We start from the raw sequence: 23,799 nt of genomic DNA on the forward strand, positions 1-23,799 counted from the left end.
AAAATCATTTCCTTTGAAGTACCTTTCCATTGTAAGCAAACTTGACTGAAGTCGTCAAAGAATATCTTGTTTGATGTTTTAAACAACCACTTACATACATTAGCTTTCCAAAAAAAAACATAGATGAAAATGCTTGAGTTGGTTGTAGGGGAATCCCCACATCTTACTTGGATTTATGTATTTATACAATACAGGTGGTATCTGATGAGCTTCCAAAGTTCTTTGGTCTTTTTTCTTGCCTTGACGCAGTCAAAAAGTGAGACATGATAGGTATGCTGTTTCCTGTATCTGCAAAGTCAGATTTTTTTTTTTAAAGTTATATAATTTTTATGATCACAAGTGGTATTTAGATGAAAGTTCTAAATTAAGGACATGGTTTTTGTGATATAGAGACCAAAAAAAACATCCTCAAAATAATTTTAGCATTGCAGAAATTATTGTTATTAATAGGAAAAAAATATAGTGACTTGGTGCAGCGATGCTAAAACGACCAAGGGAGAAAACTGAGTCTGTGTCAATAATGTATCAGTTTGTGATTAGGTCTAGTTTATAATGAAGCATTAGTGGTAGGTCAATGATATTTGGAATGCAAGTGTATTAGCATTGGCACATCTTACAACCATAGAGATTACTTGGCCCCATCCCCTAGTCATGGTCTGTTGACTATGAATCTTTGCCTAGATTACATGTATTAGTTTGTGATTAGGTCTAATACCACTAGTTGTATTAGCATTGGCATATCTCATTTCCCTCCAACTTTTTTTAATATAGGCAAATCAATGATGTTTTGTCCAGAAGATATTGGTTTATTAGCTAATGAGGATAAAAAGTATAAAATCTAAAAGAATTAATGAAACATGAGAAAGTTTTGGGTGACATATAGACAAATTATGTTGGTTTACAGGAACAAATGTCTGCTGTTTCTTAAATATCACTTCTGTTGAAAAATTCATATCTCTTTTGAAATCACATAATATAAATGGAATAAGAAATTTTGGTAAATCATGTATGGTTTCAAAGCCAATAAAATCCAACACATCGCCTTGGAAACATGGATGCTGTCTGGCTGCATTCAAAGAAAACCTGCACCAATCAGAACATGTTTCAAATGGAGCACATGCTTGCATAATGTTTTGAATGATTTGATTGGCTGTTACATCATGACCTTGTAATAAACGTTGAATATAGCATCCCTGCACATCTGTGTCAACATCTTCTTTCCATAAAAGACACCTTGATATTGACTTCCAATTTGTGCAATATGGATCTTTCAAGTTTTCTTTTGGAAAATAAGTTAAAAATCCAAGACACATTTCATCTGATGTAGAATATCCAAAATGAACATTTTCTGAACGTGAAGTTGTAGAATATATACATGTTACTTTTATTTCATCTCCTGGTTTTAACTTTACTGGTTCCTGATAGCTGAAATATAAAGGCAAGACAGTGTTTGTGGTATTCTTTGAAAAATTGTTTAAATTAGAGTATATAAAAAAGATTGGTATGATTGCCAATGAGACAACTATCCCCAAAAGACCAAAATGACACAGATATCAACAACTATAGGTCACCGTAGTAGTAAATATGTGTTATAAAGATGGAGTATTTAGTTAATGATAGAAAACTAATCATAAACATTAAGTCTAACATATATATATATATATATGAATAAGTGAAATAAGGTAACTTATCGCACCTCTGGTAAAATATCACATTGTGATTGGTTTAGTGCCGTCACGTGGTGACCCCCTATGAGACAGTAGGGGGTAAGTAAATTTTATAGGGGGTTCGTGACGTCATCTACTAATGTTGTGTTTCATTGTTTATTTTTAAACAAAACGCAGCAGAAAAAGTCCAGCGTGCGATAAATTCGTTATACCATTAACTACTGACCCCCCTACGGATCCATAGAGGGTGAATAAAATCTATAGGGGATTTGGGCCTCCAGCCTCACCCCCTATGGATTTGACTAACCCTCTATGAATCCGTAGGTGGTTAGTAGTTAATGGTATAACGAATTTATCGCACGCTGGACTTTTTCTGCTGCGTTTTGTTTAAAAATAAACAATGAAATCATATAACTTATAATATGATAGAAATCAACCTTATGCATGTGCACTTATATATGTACATGTATAATACTTTGATTGTATTTGGAACAATCAATTACTAAAGAAACGTCTTTTATGAGCGTTCTAATAGCAACTAAACTCAATAACAGTTACATACTTTTGAGAGAGATGTTTTCAACCTATAAAAGCTTAACAGATGTATTGATATTCACTTGCATAAGGTCAATTTCTATTTGATGCATCTCATATAGAGTACAACTCTTTCAGTGCCCGTAGGTGGCCTGTTGTAAGGCAACATTTCTGTCCCTATCCAATATACCCTCATTTTCCAGTGGCAGTCGAAATTTCCCCGACTATCATCCCTTATGGCCTCTATTATGACAAGACCTACCAATTGTATTTATTGTGAACTTGTTCTCGTCCTGAATATGCATGAAATATTTGCCACTTGACGTTAAGCAACCAACAATCAATCATATAGAGTACTAATGTTATTGCTTTCCACACTGCACCATTGACAAATGTAAATGAACTCCTACATCTGGAAGTACTGTGCATTGACCGATATTAGAATGCTAAAGGGCTTGATTTCCATATCAAGAAGTATTTTTTTTCAGTTAGCTTTCAGTGATTGCAAGCATAAGTTGAAACAGTATTTTTCTGATTTATTTCAAATGTTATGAATTTTCATCTGTAATTCAATACTGTAGAGAAAAGAACTGTATATTGCACTTATTACTCTATGTACCTCTGTATATGTCATTGATCCATTAAAAATAGGTATTGAGCACATGCAAAAAAATAAATCTAGACTTGAGTGCAATTTAGAGCTTGACATATGATATAGGCACTTGTCTATCATTGACAATTGTTTATTGACCAACATATGTTTTCTATTGTTTTGCTAAGGGAGTGTTACTCTTGGTGTATATCTTGAATTACTTCTTTTCATTTTAAGTGTCAATATGGCTATCTGTAGACCTTAGAATGATTAGACATTCAAGTAATGAACTGTATCTTTAATGAAGAATAGACATCTACAGGTAAATCCAATCTGTAGTAAATCTTATTTGTGTAACAATAGCTTTTTGGTGATTTTCTTCGGGTTTTCTTCAGTTCAGTTGCTGCTGCTTGGTTAAAGAAGGAATGATATATATTTAAAGACCTGTGTTTCTGTTAATCCTACCAACCCTTATCTTTGGTGACTACCCTCACGCTAATTTTTGTAATTTTTGGGGTTAAGAATTTAGATTGCATGAAATGCAACACTCTATGGTACTGAAATGATAACTAAATCTTCCAAGGTTTATCACTACCTTTTAGATACACAAAAAATAGTGCATTGATCATAACATTCTATAGATCAAATCCAGGAATATTTCAAGAACCTATCAATGAAATATATGCTCAGATATTCCAAGTCACAAAATTATGTTATACACGTCAAGAAAATGAACTTTTACTAGGTGAAGGAATCTCATCTGTTTTAAAAATATCCGAGGTCATCTTTAAAAATTGGAGTTATCTTCCTTTGTCCAAAACTGTAGTTGAATCAACTACAACCAATGCTTTATACAATTCAATATAAAGTTTTACCTCCCATAGATCAATCTTTGCATTTCAGTGTTAACCACCGCTTTTGTTAACATGCACTATTTTTCTTTCAGTATTCAAGAGGAAACACATTTATTATTTGTCCAAACCACGAATTTGTTTGTATTAAACTATCACAATCCTTGGCCTTATAGACTTAAAGCTATTCTTTCTATCAAAAGTTACCTATGAAGCACAGGCATGTCGTAGTTGAAATTCTGGTCATATGCTAGATCTTTTATTTTTCTGTCTTTACGGTAAAGTTCTATACGTTCTTGACGACCTTCAAAATATATTTGACAATCATTCAGACAAGAATATGAAATGTTCATAATAGGACTTAAATCAATTCAGGCTATTTGGAAATTTATCCATATCAACTCTGAAAACTGTTTATCATTTCTTGTGATGCATTGACACCTGATGAACCTGGCCCTTTCATATAATAAATATAACTGAACTTTAATATATGTGTGGAAATACGATCTTTCGTCTTACAAAACAAGGACACAAGCTAAGATTAGACCAATTCAATCAGTATTTATTCTTATTTTGATAACCATGTTAGTTTTATTGAGAGTTGCAGTTTTTATGTCCACTCAAGTGAAACTTCAACAATTAAGAACGTCAAAAGTAATGGTGTTCTCAATAAAGTTTCTCAATTGGTTTTATGAAATAACTAATTAGTACCTAAATAATGCATATGATTATATCCAGAAGTAATAAAGATTTCATCTTCAATAAGCTTGTCTGAACAGTCAGGTGAACATTCGCCAGTAACGACAACTCTCTTTTTCTTTGGCGCAAGATCAATCCAATACTGCCCGACTATCATAATTCCAGCGTCGTATTGCCGTAATACATGCGTGTAAAATATTGTCATCCCAGACGCATCTGTCATCCCGTCGTGGAGGTCAGGGTTGTTCCAATGAATCTATAATATTATGGAAACGTCATTGTCTAATCTAATTTTAGCCCCCTCCCCTCAAAAACAAAACAATATGAAAACCCCCTCAATATCAAGAAGTAATATAATTCTACACACTTGGAACATCTGGTTTAAATGTGAAAAATTTATATTTTATTGCCAATTTGTCTTAATTATTATGCAAAATAAACTTTATACTGCTGTTGTTTTTTCTATGGTCGGGTTGTTGTCCCTTTGACACATTCCCCATTTCCATTCTCAATTTTATTTATATTGTATCTTTTCAATATGAAAATCTTGTTTTTGAAAGTGACCCCGGGGATTAACAATTACACATCTGTTCAGGAATAGAACACTATATAAATCAATTATTTCAATACCATAACTATTACAGTAATATAAGGTGTTCTTGGGTGTAAAAGGACACACATACCCTTTATATTATACCTGAAGTGCACCTTTCCTAAACCCGTTCTTTCCTATTCGGAACCCTGAACTATTGTGTGAACATTCCCCTGACATTCCCATACTCCAAATACCAATCACACTCGAGCATTTAGGGCTCGCAATCATACCACAGGTAAATGGTTCATTCATGTCTTCTGTGATGTCTTCCACTGAAATCATTTCAAAAAGTAAATTTGGTTACCAAAACTTCGCCCAGAGCCGATTTAATTTATTTTCTGAGCCTGAGATTTAGTTTATAGATCGATACAGCAGACCGAAAAGAATCAAAACAAAGCTCACATAATGATAATTACAGAAAAAAGAAATGTATAGAAATGTTCAATATGTTTGAATGTTTAGGGAGCTACCATTTGATTTTTATGGGGGGGGGGGGGGCTAGGATGAAAAATGTTGTCCTGCATTTTTTTAAGCTGAAATCTCTGTCCTGCCTTTTTATTTTTCACTCTGTTCGGTCCTGCCTTATTTTTTTAGGTTTAGAAATTTAATTTATTAATGTTATATATGCTCAGATACTCAAGTCACAAAACGATGTTACACCTGTCAAGAAAATTGCATAACTTCTGCAAGGTGCAGGAATCTAATATCTGTTCTAAAAATATAAATGACGTTATTGTTAAAGTCATCTTTAATGAAAATTGGAGTTATTTCCCATTGTCCAGAATTGTAGTTGAATCAACTGCAACCAATGCTTTACTGACAATGCAATATTTGATTTTACTTCCCACTGATAAATTAACGCAATTGTTACCCTTCTGTGCTTACAATCACTTTAATTATTTACTAGTATTAGAGGCACCAACAATCTCTTTAAGGTTTAGCTATAGTAATGTAGGCCTGGGAGGTTAGGACTTAAAGACTTATAAATTGCACAACAAATTATTTAATTAAACTTTATGCACATTACAGACATACAGGAATATTTTGTAAAGGTAACTTACTGTAAATATAAAAATACTGCAGTACCTGATTCGTCACAACCAAATAAGAGAATATGATGCATAACGTGTTTGTTGTCAATGGCGGGCTTTGTTGCTACGATGTGGTAATCTTGGTCTTGTGGAAATTCAAATATCAGACACATGTAAGTTGTCGTCTGCTTTGGTACTTTCCTTTTTGGCATCTTTACAGTTATATTTCTTGTATCTGAATTAAAAATGTGACATTTTATTGAGAAAGGATTTTCAATTCAAAACTTTTTTTTTTAAATCAAACCGTTCATGCGGTAAGTAAAATCACTTGGAGAGAAATAGATACATCTTCGCATTTTGATCGAAAATTTAACTTATTACCTTTTTCCTTCAGCGATGGACAGTCGTCTATGGATGCTTCGCAAGAAAGCCATGCTCTTTCCTGACACAATGAACTATCTAATGGTTCACAAATCCCTAAAAAAAAAAAAAAAAAATGTCTTCAAATTAAATGTGATTCTTTTTCTGTACTTAAAAAAAGCACTTCCTCATGTTGGGGATGGTTGGGTAATCGCAAACGTATGTAACCCTGTCACATTCTGCCTGTCCATAGTGAGGACCCTAAAGTTCAGTGGTTGGCTTTGTTCGTGTCTGTCATATTTGTTTTTCGTAACTTGTTTCGTTATGAATTATGCCGTCATATTTCTCTTTTAAATTGTTTAATATTTTTCATGACAGGGCCTTTTATATCAGACTCGGGTATAGGGTAAATAATGGCCAATCAGCTTATGATGCGACCATAAAATTTCTTGAGTGATGACCTTAATTTGATTGATTCATAGCCCTGCCTTAGCAACTTTTTAGAAAGCAGTATTCCTCGTTCAACAAAATCAACGTATTTTGAGCTAGCTCTAGAGTAACGTATCAATTGAGACACATATATTCCATATGCTGATGCCGCTGGGATGTTGCTACTCAGAAATGGAAAGTTGACTATCGGAAAACTAAAATCATTGCGTTTGTCATAAATTTTGGTATTCAGTAGTCATTTCGAGAAAAGGTCTAAATATAAAGCAGATTTATCTGTGTCGGTAGTATCTGTAATTTCAAGTTCGCTTACTTGTAAGGATTGTCATCGGCAAAAATAAAGCAAAAACCAAAATTATGTCTACATTTCATCAGTTCTTATTGTACCTGGATGAGATAAATTTATTGTAAGGAGGTTGACAGTATCATACGGTGTCTTCCATGTACAATTGGGATCACCAAGTTCTTCACCATTGTGTCTCCCATCCCCATCAGAATCCAATAGGCACAGCTTTTTATTCCACTACATTAAAATTGAAACAACTGAATTACTTAGTACGCTTAGTATTGTTGCAATTGGTTTTTCAATTCCAGTAGTCAGTTTATTAACTGTATATTTTAAATGAGTGTGTAGTTTATATGTCTGCGTGATATCTGATATCTTAGATATATTTTTTTAATTTTGCTGCTATCTAAAACCAAATTGTAAAACATATCGCATCAGATTCATTTGGTTATCCATGCAATTGGCGTCTCGTCCAATACAGTCCTGAACATTAAAACTAAATATTAAACAAACCACACTGTTATTATATTTTTTTTGTTGTTGGTTCTTTTTGTTCGAACAGTGTCAAACAGCCAAACATACTATCCACACTAATACGTGTCCACACTTGTATGACAGATATATTTAAAAATAAAATGAAATATTTGTAATTCTAGATATTTTTGATATGAGAATAACATGATGATGAGTGGTTTACTTTTACAAATTGTGACTTGGATGGAGAGTTGTCTTATTGACACTCATACTACATCTTCTTTTACCTATGTAGTGTACGTGTGATACTTGACCATTAAAACCACACTGCTAATTTTTTTATGATTAATACAGGTGTTTGGTTGTTTTTTGTTGTTTTTTTTTTGGGGGGGGGGGTGAACAGAGAACGCAATTTGTGCGAACAGTGTCAAACATCCAAACATACTATCCACACTAATATGTGTCCACACTTGTATCACAAATATATTTAAGCAAAAAAGGAAATATTTGTGATTCCAGATATGTTTAGGGTGACAATAATAAATGAGGATGTGCGGAATCTGTGATATTTAGAATACTATTTGAATAACTGACCGACCGTGAGAAGCTTTTGCATACAGTTTAGGTCTTTAAGTAACATTGTGATTTTTCTGCATATATACTTCAAATGAAAGCTGTATAGTGACCTATATAGTTAAATTCTGTGTCATTCGGTCTCTTGAAAAAGTTGTCTCATTGACAATCTCATTGACAATCATACCACATCTTTTTCGTATTATCATGCAAAACCTATCTTCGCCTGCACTAATTCAAATCCATTTTTTTTTTAATTTTGAAACAATTTTTGGTCTATATGCGTTGTGGAAGATACCTCTCCGAATTGCTGAAAGTCGATTCCAAACGGATTTAGTTCATCTCCGCCGTCATTTTGTCGATGTCCAACTCCTTGCCATGTTTGGCCTTTGTTACAAGGGTGGGGTACTTTGTTGCCATTTGGTATCAGGTTTTGATATACTCTGTAGGAAAAAACGCTGTTCACACAAACAAAAATTCCCACGTATGATAAACTCCTGGATAAAAAATTGTGTATAAAAGAAAGAATATTTAGTATCTATCTATGTCACAAAATCAGTGCATGCACAACAAAAAACAGGAAAAAGCAAAGGAACAGCAATCTTATTGGTGTTCTTCATCTCAAAGTATCAAAGTTAATTTGAAATCAAGAATTTTTAAAATGAACACCTCATCTGTATAGAGAGCTTACAAAGCAAGTCGTGACAAAGTGAAATTGTAACCAGTTATAATAGCAAATTATTATAAATAAATTATAGACAAAATCAATTCCGAAATAAAAACTTAGAAAATAATATTAAAAGAGAACATCGATTTACACGAACCAGGTGGTTAAATTCATTGCTTCTGAAGTACTGTGCTTATCCTTTTGACTGAGTGACAGTGAGTGTTAGGAGGGATGAGGTTTGTTATTTCCAAATTAAGGAAAGAGACAGTTGGGACTATACGTATTGCTTTAAGCACGAACAATTTTTAATGGCAAACATAGAAATGCAAGAAGTTACCAAGGGGAAAGACTAAGACATAGTTGAAAACTTTGAACTAAAGACTTTACACCATTGATTGTTACGCTTCCAGTAAGCCAATAATGTAGCTATTCCTATCAGTAGTTGTCAACAACAAGTTTTTTTTACATGCTTTAATTATATATTAAATTATATATATATACAACTCGTCTAAACATCAACTCAACAATGTTAGATCTGTAAATTTGCTTTCGCAAATTTTTGGTTCTTCCCTCGCCGGGATTCGAACCCATGCTACTGTGATATCGTGACACCAAATCGCCTGCAATGCAGCCGTCCCGCTAGACCGCACGACCACCTGGGCTCTCAAATAAAAAGAGCTTTCGGTGGGCATGTGTTACCTTTCCACGTCAGTTTTAATCTAGCGGCGTACTACAGTACATGAAATATAAGGCATGAAAATGTTATTGTTACAGATCAGCTAAATTATCTATAGTAAAGGATCCTACAAATTAATGTAAGATACAGTCACAGAAAATAATTATATTCATAAGTACGTCTGAGTCAGTGACAACCCTACAACAGATGTATCCATCGGATCGCCATTAATGATGGTGATACATGGCTGTGTACATAATGTATATACAACTCGTCTAAACAACAACCCAACAATGTTAGATCTGTAAATTTGCTTTCGCAAAGTTTTGGTTCTTCCCTCGCCGGGATTCGAACCCATGCTACTGTGATATCGTGACACCAAATCGCCTGCACTGCAGCCGTCCCGCTAGACCACACGACCACCTGGGCTCTCAAATAAAAAGAGCTTTCGGTGGGCATGTGTTACCCTTCCACGTCAGTTTTAATCTAGCGGCGTACTACAGTACATGATATATAAGGCATGAAAATGTTATTGTTACAGATCAGCTAAATTATCTATAGTAAAGGATCCTACAAATTAATGTAAGATACAGTCACAGAAAATAATTATATTCATAAGTACGTCTGAGTCAGTGACAACCCTACAACAGATGTATCCATCGGATCGCCATTAATGATGGTGATACATGGCTTAAATTATATATATATATGATCACATATGGGCGAGATTTATAGGGTTGTCCTTCTGAATTCATAAATGTAATCCATTTCATTTTATATGTATATCTCTGACACTTATACCGCGATCGTTATTGCTTGGCTATTTCTTTGTTGATGGTTGGTGTATTTAGAGGAAATGTTCAATATTTTTTTTTATAAATATCTGTTATCTTCTGAAAGATAACACTCAAGGCGCAAGTCCCTGCCGTACCTAGTAAATGCAGATAAAGTTTAAGTTTTCATTAGTTTTATTCTATTCTTCTTTTTAATTTCTTTTTGTAAGACATTTGCCAACTTCTGAAAATTTGATATAGCATGGTATCGGTCACGCGTACACTATTATTTAAATGTCTAGTGTCCGCCCAAGATACAAACAATATGTAAGCTTTTGTAGGAATTGTATATAGTAGATGCAACGATTTTGCAGGATTCATCTTATTTGGATCTACAAATAAGTCAGCATGTCCAAAATCGAAAACTGACCTTTAATAACAGTTTTAGATTTTGAAAACTGTGACGATGTTTACCCATTTGTTTTCTACATTTTTTTTGGCAAAAAATATAATAAAAATTGTAAAATGATAAATGTTCAGCAAATTAAGATCTATAATTAGGACAACTTTTAAAGAGTTGAACCCATAGAAAGAAGTTTATTCCTTTTTTCTTGTATCTCGAAAACTATAACAGATAGCTAGAATCAGTGAAACTGCTATGAACAGCAAAAAAATATGAGCAATATAAGATCTAAAAAAAAAAAAAAAAAGGAAAACATTTGAGCCCTTCTTATAGGGTATATTTGTCCTATTTAAAATGAGTTTGTTTTTTTACTTATTACCAGATTTTTACTTTTATCTCAAAAACTATATCAGACAGAACTTATAAACAGCAAATTCTTTTGACAGGTGAGCGAATCTGACTCTTATAGGAGAAAAAATATATCTATAATTTAAAATACCGAGGTGGGAAGTCCAAAAACATGACAAAACCAATTAAACGCTCGATGATGTCAACCAAAGGGGCGACAGGGAAACAATTGCCGTATTCCTGACTCAGTACAGGAGACTCTAGTTTCACTCATTACCACTTTTGTGTTTATCGCTATTTTTTTTTAATCTTTACACACTTATTATATAAATATCAATTTCCTGACGGTTTTTTTTACTTACAAGATTGGTAAACCTGTGTCGGAGACTTATTTTATGAATAAAAAGCAATAAAAATATAAATGTGCATCTTTCATTGACGGTTTTAGTCATAAAACAGGGATATCCAACATAGACTTAAGTAATGAAAAGGCTTGTTTTACATACTAAAGTAGAGAGTTTAAAAGCCGATTGGGGTTTAGGTGAAATATAAAATATAACAAGTTGTATAAAATATCAGACACATTAATATTTTATTGGAAATCTTTTCTGCTCTTTATTTTCTGCCATGGTTTTCTTGATGAATTAGTTCTTAAATTACTACCTTTATTAGAATTTTAACAGCTTTTGCAATGATGCAAGGTGGGAATAAACATCATGGAATTAACTAAAAAATAATTAACATTTTGTTTACACATCTTTTATCTCGTGTTATCTTGTAAAAACATTCAATATCTTAAATGATCGGCTGTGGATTTTGACACGTGAAGTTGTCTAAACCAGAACATAACATGATGTAATGTGGTATTTTTTTTTAATTCAAGAATTGCATTAAATTTTACTGAAAGAATGGGTGTTCACAGATTGATTTCAATCTAAATTAATAAACCAAGAAGAGTTGGTCAATAAAAAATAGTATACTCATGCATGAACTATGTAATTTCTATGAAAAATGAAAATGTAAATGTGCTATGCCGCATTCTGAAAAGAAATGTTTTAAGTTTAAAAAAAAACTTGTGAAACAAAGTACACATTTTTAAGCCACCCTATTGAAACTGATACTGTTTTTGTTTAAAATTGTTCAGTAGTACCATTGTTATATCAATTTGATTTCTAGATCTATTAAAAAGCATTCATGGTTGGATGAAACACTTGTTAACAAGCTCTACTTTAAGTTTGACTTTCATGACAAACAATTCCGCTTCTACATTTATTTAGAATATAGACATGTACCTAAATAATCAAACAATAAGATAGTTTTTTTTTATTTAAAAGAAAGAAAAAGGGAAATAAAGCAATAAAAGATGTATATCGATTAACTGTATAAATGCAATATACAAACAGTAAATTGAACTTACGACAAAATTGATACATTCATGTTCCTCCTCTTTTGTTGTATAATGTGTTGGGTTTGTTAAGATTTTCCTATTTTTATCTAATCTAACAATATCATAAGTCTTGGATTCATTTTTTCTGATCTAGTGAGTTCATATTTGCATCAGAATTACTATCAGCTGTGGTCATCTGTTCAGTATTGTTTTATTATGTTTTAAAACTAAACCGAATTTCCTCTTTCGTCATTTTATTCAGATGAATACAATTAAATAAGAAACTAATCTATATGTTTCTCTATAGAACTGTGGAAACGCCCTGACTTAAAATGTGAGACCCTGAACTTGCCCCCTAAACTACGCAATGTGGACCCTTCTCTAAGATATGGTCTTTTATCTCACTTAGTAGACTATTTCAATTAAGCCATTTTTAAAAAGTTTAACTTCAATTGAATATTTAACCCACGGAGTCAACCAAACGACAAATTTAAAAAAAAAGTTTCAAGGGCATTTATTTAAGCATAGATGAAAACCATTGGAACATCACCCTCTACCATTTCTTATGATGATATATGGGAAATTAAGGTTTTCGACGAAATAATTGTTTATACAAGTATAAACCGTTAATACTTTATTGCAGAGAATTACATTTTTTTTCAATTATCAGATTGAAATCACATTTCTCTCACCAGAACAAAAATCCAACGTCAGAAATATAATTTGTCGGTAGCTTACTGCATATAAAATAAAGAATAAAATAGCAACTGCTTGTTCCATTTTTTGGGCAAATAAAAAAAAGTCAATTTCGATCAGTAATCCATATGTTTTAAAATGAAAAATTAATAAGAAATTATAACAGATATATATAATAAATAACCAACAATTCTTATCTCAGATGCAGTGTACGGTTTTGGGTTAAATATACTCGATCACTAAGTTATGATTCTCATACGTCTGTTGGGGTCAAGTCCTGACACATTCAAATATTCCTGTCGTAAATCAGGACCCCGCCCTGTTGTTAATTTCTTTTTTTATCTCTTAAAGCATTTGGTTTTGCTGTTCACATTATTTTAGTGTGTGTTCATTTATTTTTTAAGGTTGGAAGCGGCTATGACTTGATATGTTGTAGAGAAGTGACATCTATATGTTTTATGTCGTTTGGTTGCTGTCACAGTGAACATTTTCTCATTTTTTCCATTCATTTCTATCATCGAATAAAATCATAAAAAGACAGAAATGACGTTTACTGACTACTAGTATTAAAATGTAATCTAAAATTCTTATTTTAAATTCAATCGGAAAGGTAAACATTGCGATAAAACTAAAATGCATATGACAAATTTTTGCATCTCTACAATTACCTACGAACTTTCCCATTTATTTAAAATGTTTAAATTAAAAAAAAAAAAAAAAGCAAAAACTAAAATTCGAATCTTTTCCCTCTTGACTTTGTTCACTAGTTTATGAAAATTCCTTTCCGGTGTTTCTAAAAGTCATAGAAACCGTGATCTGTTTTCATTCGATTGTTTACAAAATTTGAAAAAAATACAAACAAATAAATAAATATAATTTCAAATGTCACTTCATGATTTATAATTTATTTATAATCCTTTTGCAGGTAACTAAATGAAAAGCTTACCTATTCATCTTGATTTTCTCTCCTTCATTTTCAGGTGGATACTTGCGTAAGACCCAGAGTCAATTGTTTGTATAAAAGTATCTGGATTATCCAAGCACATGTTCCGTTTTTAATGTAAACTCCGAAGATGTATTTTCGTTTGATGTTTAATCATAGGCGAAGCAAAGTAAATGGTTGTAGTGCAACTTGTACTTCCGCGTGTTTTGTATACTTCTCGAAGTGCACCATGCACATGCATTCAAATGTCGTACCAGGTGCAAGTGGTATTGACCATCTTTTGTTTATATATCAATTTGAAAGCTTGATATAAAGGCTAAGTAAATATGCAATTCATATCTTTTTAATTTACAGAATCCTAATACATTAGTTAGCTTTTCCTTTTAAGGAACCATTAAATAGAGAGTACAGCTATATGTATCCCTGCATACGTATAGATTAAAGAGGCAGATATTTACTATAGATTTATAACTTAATCAATCTGCTTTGCAAATGCAAGTCTTAGTTGAGAACTCTTTGATGTTTAACGGTTCATAGTAAAAACAGATAGTTGACGAGTAAAAACCCATAAAAGAGAAAATAAAGAGAAAACTACATGTTGCTTCACGTTGCACATTTTATTCGAAAAAGACAAGAAAACAAAACAAAATTCATTAAAGATATATTTTAGATAGAATGTGTTTTCTTTGATATTTGCCATGCAATTTAGTCATTATTTAAAATAAGAAATTTTGTAGCTACGTCACATTTGAAAACACGCAATTGCTTCGGAAAATCACAAGTAAATACGATTAAAAAGGTAGTCACGAACGGTATACAACAGCAACCCAATGAAACATACCCTTCAACAACATAATTTATGTTTGATTACGTGTAATTTTTAGTATTCAATGACATCGCCGTTAATGATAATAATTTTAAAAAACCAAATAACTTGCTGAGTTTCATTTTTTTTCGAAATCAAATAAGAGTGATTAGACTAACTAACTTTAATGATACACACACACACACAATTCTGTCAGGTTAAGGCACCGGAGGTACGCTTTTTTTTAATGAATTGTTTGAAAACAAAATGATTGTTTCAAAAGGAAAGTGAAAAAAAAACCAAAAAATTGTTTCCATCGAACATTAGGCATTGTGACAATAAACAATGATCAGCAACGACGACAAAGTCAATTATGTTTCAAATTCTCTGTTTACTTAGTCTGGTCATATTTTAAGCGTCAAGCATTAAATATAGTTTTATTTATTCGCTCAAAAATTAACGTTTGACCTTTCCCCCTAAGATAGCGTAAATACTGTATATCAGACGCAAATCGGTAGGACATATAAACTGTACAAATATATGAGATCATCAAAAGAATAATCGGCCTATTCATCACGTAATAACATGCAACATGTCACATGTATAAACCAAAAATAACTGGCAAGAAATACATGTATTTACATAGTTCCCATTGCATGCGTTTTTGATCAGTGTACATGCATGTAAAAGATCGTACCAAAGACAATTTCGTCATACTCTTATTTCAATATGTTTTAAGTAACAAACAAAAAAAGTTACTATTAAAGTGTCAACACTGAAATAAAAAATATTCTAACAGCTCACCTGCATAAAAGAAACTAAGCAAATTAATTAATGGAAATAGTAACGACCTCTTTTAAAGTGCTCGCGCTTTTTTTTAATTTTCTTTGGCCTATGTTGTACGACAATAACTTTGATAAGCTGGAAAATACAATAAACAATGAATATTATGGGAGGTATTTAATGTCACAGCTGATCCACAACTCATTCCTTCTGTTAATTATATTACATTACATGTCTGTTCTTACTAATTACTACAGGAATAAATACAAACTCAGTTCTCAACAATGCTTATGTGCCTTTTGCACTTAACGAGTTAAACCTCATGCCATTCTGATCTACACATTCAGTACATGACCTCTGTATGATACATTTTAGTGGTTTCTATCCACTATCTCAAACCTAGAGGTTTAAAAGGGATATAGTCGTCCATTTCTGTGAATACCTGTGTGTGTGGGATTGATGGTGCTGTCGATCCGCAACACTCTTTCATATGCACGATAGTATCTAATTGTGTGTGGGTATGTTTGGTGGTGCCTGTCCGTCTGTGACAATCTTTCATAAGCACGGTAGAATTCTATTTTTTATTGAACATTGTTTGGCTATATATAGATAGCTTTTAAGCTCCTATATGGTTTTAATGTTAGGGTTCAATATTCAAGATCAATGTCATAACACGACCTATATATGAAATTGCAGACACGACAGAGCGCATCCGGTCTTTGTATTAAGACTATCAACTACTAGTTAGTGTAACAAATATCATCTGTTTAGGCAAAGGGTGAGTCTTTAATGGTAAACCATTATTTTCAAGGTCATTGTTAACTAGTGTAGGTCTATAAGAGTTAATAGATTTTTTTAAATGTTGATTTCTCCGGTTGGTCTAACCCGTGTTTATTTCTCGTCTTCTCTTGTGTGACGAAACTTTTTTGACTTAGGCACATAACATACAGCATTCCAGAATATCTAACTGTTTTGTTTTCTGATATTAAGCTAGATATAAAATCTGACCAGTATATGTCTTGCTTTCATTAAAAGAGAGATGAAAGATACCAAAGGGACATTCATAAGTATGAATTAAACGGACAGACCCACTACAAAAAACGAAAGAAGACAAACAATAGTTTACAAAACACAATATAGAAAACTAAAGACTGAACAACATGAACCCCACCAACAAACGGGGGTGATCTCTAGAATGGTCATCAAAATACTTGTAATCACTGAATGGTAAAGACTGGTTAAATTTATTAGTTGGTGGTAAAGAGAATATATAGCATTGATTTAAGTTGATTCAACTACTATTCTGGACAAAGAAAGATAACTGCAATTTTCAAAGATTTCATAAAGCATTGGTTTTAGGTGATTCAACAACCATTCTGGACAAAGAAAGACAACTTTAATTTATTGTCTTGAAACTACAAAAATGCTTGTTTTTGGCCCTGTTAGGCCCTTTATTCCTAGACTGATTGCCCCATAACCCACAAAATGTATCCCAACCTTCTACTTATGGTATTAAACATTGTGGTACAATTTCAGAACAATTGCAAAACTTATACACAACTTTTTGTACTGACACTATATAAATGCTTGTTTTGGGCCCTATATTCCTTAACCTTAGGGACCATAACCCCAAAAATTAATCCCAAACTTCCTTTTGTGGTTATAAACATTGTGTTAAATTTTTATTGATTTTTATTTACTAATACTAAAGTTATTATCCAGAAACCATCCGTCTACGGACGACGTGATACCAATACATGACCACAAAAAATTTGCCGTCATATAAAAACGCCCACCAAACATTACAAATATGTTGTCAATCAAGAAATCAAGTAATTTAGAATTATGTCAGCTTCAGAAAATATATTGTTCGCACCAGATTGATTATTTGCAAGGTCAATTTGTATCCTTCACTAAGACAAGTTGGCTACTTAGTTGTCTCATTGGCAATAATACCACATCTTCTTTTTTATACTTAGTATTATTTTTTTTAAGCAAAGCAGGGCTTAATTCGTTTAATTTGTATTTAAGTTTAAAATGGTATTAAAGGTAGAAAGGTCTAATGTTTCAATACTATTGAAAGATGAAGAGTTCAAGATTGTATGTACTCAAGCAGATCTTTGGAATTGTAAGTACAAATGTATTCACATCTGATTCATTAGAGTTTGTTGCAGTAGAGACCAAACATCTTTCGAATACAAGAGTGTACACGTTGAAATGTCTCGCCTTTTTTACTCATCAGTGATATTATGTTGATAGTCCTAAATATAAAGTTTTATTACAAATGTCACATAAACTTAACATTAAACAAGAAAACTGAATATTGACCAATGAATCATGAAAATGAGGTCAAGGTCAGATGAATCATGCCAGGCAGACATGTACCTTAAAATCATTCCATACACCAAATATAGTAGACTATTGCATACAGTATAAGAAAAACAGACCAAAACACTACCAGATGCTCCACAGGGCGCAGCTTTATAAGACCACAGAGGTTGAACCCTGAACATTGGGGCAAGTATGGACACAACATTCAAGCTTGATACAGCTCTGAATTTGGATTGTGATTAAATAGTTGACACAACACAGGTTTTGTCCACATAATGAATGTGGTCTAAGAACTTAAGCTTAAAAACTTTAAATTTTAGATTTGACATTAACATTTACCATAGCATATCAAAGAACCCCGAGAATTCAATTTTTGATAAAATCAAATAAAGTTCAATTTTGGACCCTTTAGACCTCAATGTGGACCAATTTGATAACCGGGCCCAAAACATCAAAAATCTAAATACGGTTAGATTAAGCATATATCAAATAACCCCATATATACAATTTTTGTTGAAATCAAACAAAGTTTAATTTAGGACCCCAATTTGGACCAACTTGAAAACTGGGCCTATAATCAAAAATCTAAAGACATGTTTAGATTCAGCATATCAAAGAACCCCAAGGATTCAATTTTTGTTGATATCAAACAAAGTTTAATTTTGGACCAACTTAAAACTGGGCCCATAATAAAAATTCTAAGTACATGTTTAGATTCAACATATCAAAGAACCCTGAGGATTCCATTTTTGTTGAAATCAAACAAAGTTTAATATTGGACCCCAATTTGGACCAACTTGAAAACTGGGCCCATAATAAAAAATCTAAGTACATGTTTAGATTCAGCATATCAAAGAACCCTAAGGATTCAATTTTTGATAAAATCAAATAAAGTTCAATTTTGGACCCTTTAGACCTCAATGGGGACCAATTTGATAACCGGGCCCAAAACATCAAAAATCTAAATACATGGTTAGATTAAGCATATATCAAATAACCCCATATATACAATTTTTGTTGAAATCAAACAAAGTTTAATTTTGGACCCCAATTTGGGACCAACTTGAAAACTGGGCCTATAATCAAAAATCTAAAGACATGTTTAGATTCAGCATATCAAAGAACCCCAAGGATTCAATTTTTGTTGATATCAAACAAAGTTTAATTTTGGACCAACTTAAAACTGGGCCCATAATAAAAATTCTAAGTACATGTTTAGATTCAGCATATCAAAGAACCCTGAGGATTCCATTTTTGTTGAAATCAAACAAAGTTTAATATTGGACCCCAATTTGGACCAACTTGAAAACTGGGCCCATAATAAAAAATCTAAGTACATGTTTAGATTCAGCATATCAAAGAACCCTAAGGATTCAATTTTTGATAAAATCAAATAAAGTTCAATTTTGGACCCTTTAGACCTCAATGGGGACCAATTTGATAACCGGGCCCAAAACATCAAAAATCTAAATACATGGTTAGATTAAGCATATATCAAATAACCCCATATATACAATTTTTGTTGAAATCAAACAAAGTTTAATTTTGGACCCCAATTTGGGACCAACTTGAAAACTGGGCCTATAATCAAAAATCTAAAGACATGTTTAGATTCAGCATATCAAAGAACCCCAAGGATTCAATTTTTGTTGATATCAAACAAAGTTTAATTTTGGACCAACTTAAAACTGGGCCCATAATAAAAATTCTAAGTACATGTTTAGATTCAGCATATCAAAGAACCCTGAGGATTCCATTTTAGTTGAAATCAAACAAAGTTTAATATTGGACCCCAATTTGGACCAACTTGAAAACTGGGCCCATAATAAAAAATCTAAGTACATGTTTAGATTCAGCATATCAAAGAACCCCAAGGATTCAATTTTTGTTGAAATCAAACAAAGTTAAATTTTGGACCACGATTTGGACCAACTTGAAAACTGGGCCCATAATAAATAAATCTAAGTACATGTTAAGATTCAGCATATCAAAGAACTCCAAGACTTGAATTCTGGACCCTTTGAACTTTAATGTAGACCAATTTGAAAACAGGAACAAAAATTAAGAATCTATATACACAGTTAGACTCAAGCATATCAAAGAACCCAAATTATTCAATTTTTTGATGAAATCAAACAAAGTTTAATTTTGGACCCTTTGGACCCCTTTTTTCTTAACTGTTGGGACCAAAACTCCCAAAATCAATCCCAACCTTCCTTTTATGGTCATAAACCTTGTGTTTAAATTTCATAGATTTCTATTTACTTATACTTAAGTTATGGTGCGAAAATCAGAGAAAAATGCTTATTTGGGCCCCTTTTTGGCCCCTAATTCCTAAACTGTTGGGACCTCAACTCCCAAAATCAATCCCAACCTTTCTTTTGTGTTCATAAACCTTGTGTTTAAATTTCATTGATTTCTGTTTACTTATACTAGTTATTGTGTGAAAACCAAGAATAATGCTTATTTGGGCCCCTTTTGCCCTTAATTCCGTAACTGTTGAGACCTAAACTCCCAAAATCAATCCCAACATGCCTCTTGTGGTCATTAACGTTGTGTCAAAATTTCATAAATTTCTATTCACTTAAACTAAAGGTTATAGTGCAAAAACCAAGAAAATGCTTATTTGGGCCCTTTTTTGGCCCCTAATTCCTAAACCGTTGGGATTAAAACTTTCAACTTTCGACGCCAACGTGATACCAATATACGACCAAAAAATTTCATCTTTTGCGGTCGTATAAAAACTTTACTGTAACCATTGAACCATGAAAATGAGGTCAAGGTCAAATGACACCTGTCAGTTAGACATGTACACCTCAGTTCTTCTATACACCAAATATATTAGAGCTATTGCTTATATTATCTGAGATATGGGTTTGACCACCAAAACTTAACCTTGTTCACTGATCCATGAAATGTGGTTGAGGTCAAATGAAAACTGTCTGCTGGGGCATGAGGACCTTGCAAGATACGCACATACCAAATATAGTTTTCCTATTACTTATAATAAGAGAGAATTTAACATTACAAAAAATATGCATATTTGTTCATGGCACTCATGTTGATTGAATGGCAGTAACAAAAAAAGTTTATACTGATCCCTTCAGTTGAATTTTTGTAGAAATTTGTTCAATGGTTTCAGAGAGGATTCATGTAAAAGTAAAGGACTAAGAACGACAACTGTCAGCAAGTGATGGCGATAGCTCATATGGCCCTTTGGGACAGTTCGCTAAAAGTGAAATATACATACAAATCATGTATGAAAAATTTATTTGCTTGTTTTATTGATTGTGTTAAGAGCCACTTTACATTTATTCCTATTCTGTACTGAGTCCCAATAGTCAGCTTTAATGGAAAGCATTAGGGTATAAGTACTGTAAATATAGCCTGCTGATGTCAACATTATATAATAACAAGCTACATAGATTACTTATCCAATAATGCTGGAAGTTATTAGAGGTCAAATCTTGTGCCTGTTGCTGGAAGTTATTATAGGTCAAATCTTGTGCAGCTGTTGTTGGAAGTTATTATAGGTCAAATCTTGTGCAGCTGTTGCTGGAAGTTATTATCGGTCAAATCTTGTGCAGCTGTAACTTTGAATTGTTTGATTGTCCAACTAAATTATATCATAAAGCCTGATGTTGGAATCCAGGAAAGACAAAAAAAGTCACAAGGAAGTATAGGCTTTTGCAAGCTGTTTACTTATCTGTGTGCGATGGTTGCAATTGTAAATCTTTTTTTGCTGTTCTAGTTTCTACCTGTCTATTATATTTTTCAAGAAAGTTTGTCAGAATTTAGTTAAAGGACAATTATATTAAACAAGAGTGCACATGCTGAAATGTCTTGCCGTCTTTACTAATCATAGATATTATGTCGATAGACCAAATATTAAGCTTTATTACAACTGTCACATAAACTCAACATTAACCAAGAAAACGAAACATTGATCAATGAACCATGACATGAGGTCAAGGTCAGATGAACCATGCCAGGCTGACATGTACAGCTAACAATTCTTCAATACAACAAATATAGTTAGCTTATTGCTTATAAATTCAGAAAAACAGACCAAAACACGAAAACTTAACACTCATCAATAAGCCGTGAAAATGGGGTCAAGGTCAAATAAAACATGCGTAACAGACATATAGGTAGGCTTTCTTCCACAGACGTTCTAAATTTGAGGGAGTAATTGGTGGTATGACACCTATAGATCATAAAATATTTCCATACACCAAATATAGTTGACCTAATGCATAAAGTATTAGAAAAATAGACCAAGGTCAGATGACACCTGTTAGCTAGACATGTACACCTTACAATCATTCCATACACTAAATCTAGTAGACCTATTGCATATAGTATAAGAAAAACAGACCAAAACACAAACCAGATGCTTCGCAGGGCGTAGCTTTATACGACCACAGAGGTTGAACCCTGAACGGTTGGGGCAAGTAAGGACACAACATTCAAGCTGGATTCTGCTCTAAATTTGGATTGTGATTAAATAGTTGACACAGCATAGGTTTCTGACACAGAATGAATGTAATCAAATGAACTTAAATTTTTTTGTTTTCTCTTAGAGCAATTCACTATGCTGTTGAATATTAATCCTCTCAAAAAAATGTTTGAAGAAATTTTCTTTTTATTTATAAAATTTCAAATGAGAAAAATTGAACCCAATTTTTTATTCACATCCCCCTTTCCCTTATTCCAAAACCAATTTCAATTAAAATATTCTAATGGAGTTTGCAACAATTACTACTCATTTAAATACAACATAAAATATTAAGATGTAAAAAAACTGCTTGTTATCACTGAATGGTAAAGATTATTTAAATTTATCAGTTGGTAGTAAAAAGTGAATATACATTGTATATTGTATATAATAAAGATTTAAGTTGATTCTGGACAAAGAAAGATAACTCCAATTAAAAAAAATTCATGCAGATATTTCTTGCTTACTATACTGGACAAAGAAAGATAACTCTTAATTAAAAAAAAATTTGCTATTTCACAATATTGTGAAATTAGATATTTCTTGCCATTGCACAATACTGTGCAATTGAAAAGACTTGCTATTGCACAATACTTAATATAATAATTTTAGATCCTGATTTGGACCAACTTGAAAACTGGGCCCATAATCAAAAATCTAAGTACTTGTTTAGATTCAGCATATCAAAGAGGCCCAAGAATTTAATTTTTGTTAAAATCAAACTAAGTTTAATTTTGGACCCTTTGGACCTTAATGTAGACCAATTTGAAAACAGGACCAAAAATTAAGAATCTACATACACAGTTAGATTCGGCATATTAAAGAACCCAAATTATTCAATTTTGATGAAATCAAACAAAGTTTAATTTTGGACCTTTTGGGCCCCTTTTTCCTTAACTGTTGGGGCCAAAACTCCCAAAATCAATACCAACCTTCCTTTTATAGTCATAAACCTTGTGTTTAAATTTCATAGATTTCTATTTACTTATACTAACCCTATGGTGCGAAAACCAAGAAAAATGCTTATTTGGGTCCCTTTTTGGCCCCTAATTCCTAAACTGTTTGGACCGAAACTCCCAAAATCAATACCAACCTTCCTTTTATGGTCATAAACATTATGTTTAAATTTCATTGATTTCTATTTACTTTAACTAAAGTTATTGTGCGAAAACCAAGAATATTGCTTATTTGGGCCCTTTTTTGGCCCCTAATTCCTAAACTGTTGAAACCAAAACTCCCAAAATCAATCCCAACCTTTCTTTTGTGGTCATAAACCTTGTGTCAAAATTTCATAGATTTCTATTATCTTAAACTAAAGTTATAGTGTGAAAACCAAGAAAATGCTTATTTGGGCCCTTTTTGGCCCCTAATTCCTAAAAT

At 32.4% G+C, this 23,799-nt stretch overlaps 1 protein-coding gene across 1 annotated transcript; it reads right to left on the bottom strand.

Annotated features, from left to right (window-relative positions):
* Positions 1–809: 809 nt before the first annotated feature.
* On the bottom strand, positions 810–14,148 carry LOC134705906 (tyramine beta-hydroxylase-like). The gene is made up of 9 exons (XM_063564621.1): positions 14,006–14,148; positions 8,408–8,606; positions 7,164–7,299; positions 6,351–6,446; positions 6,025–6,204; positions 5,041–5,210; positions 4,356–4,599; positions 3,852–3,948; positions 810–1,425 (listed from the first exon to the last, which is right to left on the bottom strand). The coding sequence occupies exons 1-9, from the start codon at positions 14,011–14,013 to the stop codon at positions 810–812; spliced, it is 1,746 nt and encodes a 581-aa protein (XP_063420691.1). The 5' UTR covers positions 14,014–14,148.
* Between the last annotated feature and the right edge of the window lie 9,651 nt (positions 14,149–23,799).

Source organism: Mytilus trossulus, chromosome 2 (genome assembly GCF_036588685.1).
Source record: "Mytilus trossulus isolate FHL-02 chromosome 2, PNRI_Mtr1.1.1.hap1, whole genome shotgun sequence".
NCBI lineage: Eukaryota > Metazoa > Mollusca > Bivalvia > Mytilida > Mytilidae > Mytilus > Mytilus trossulus.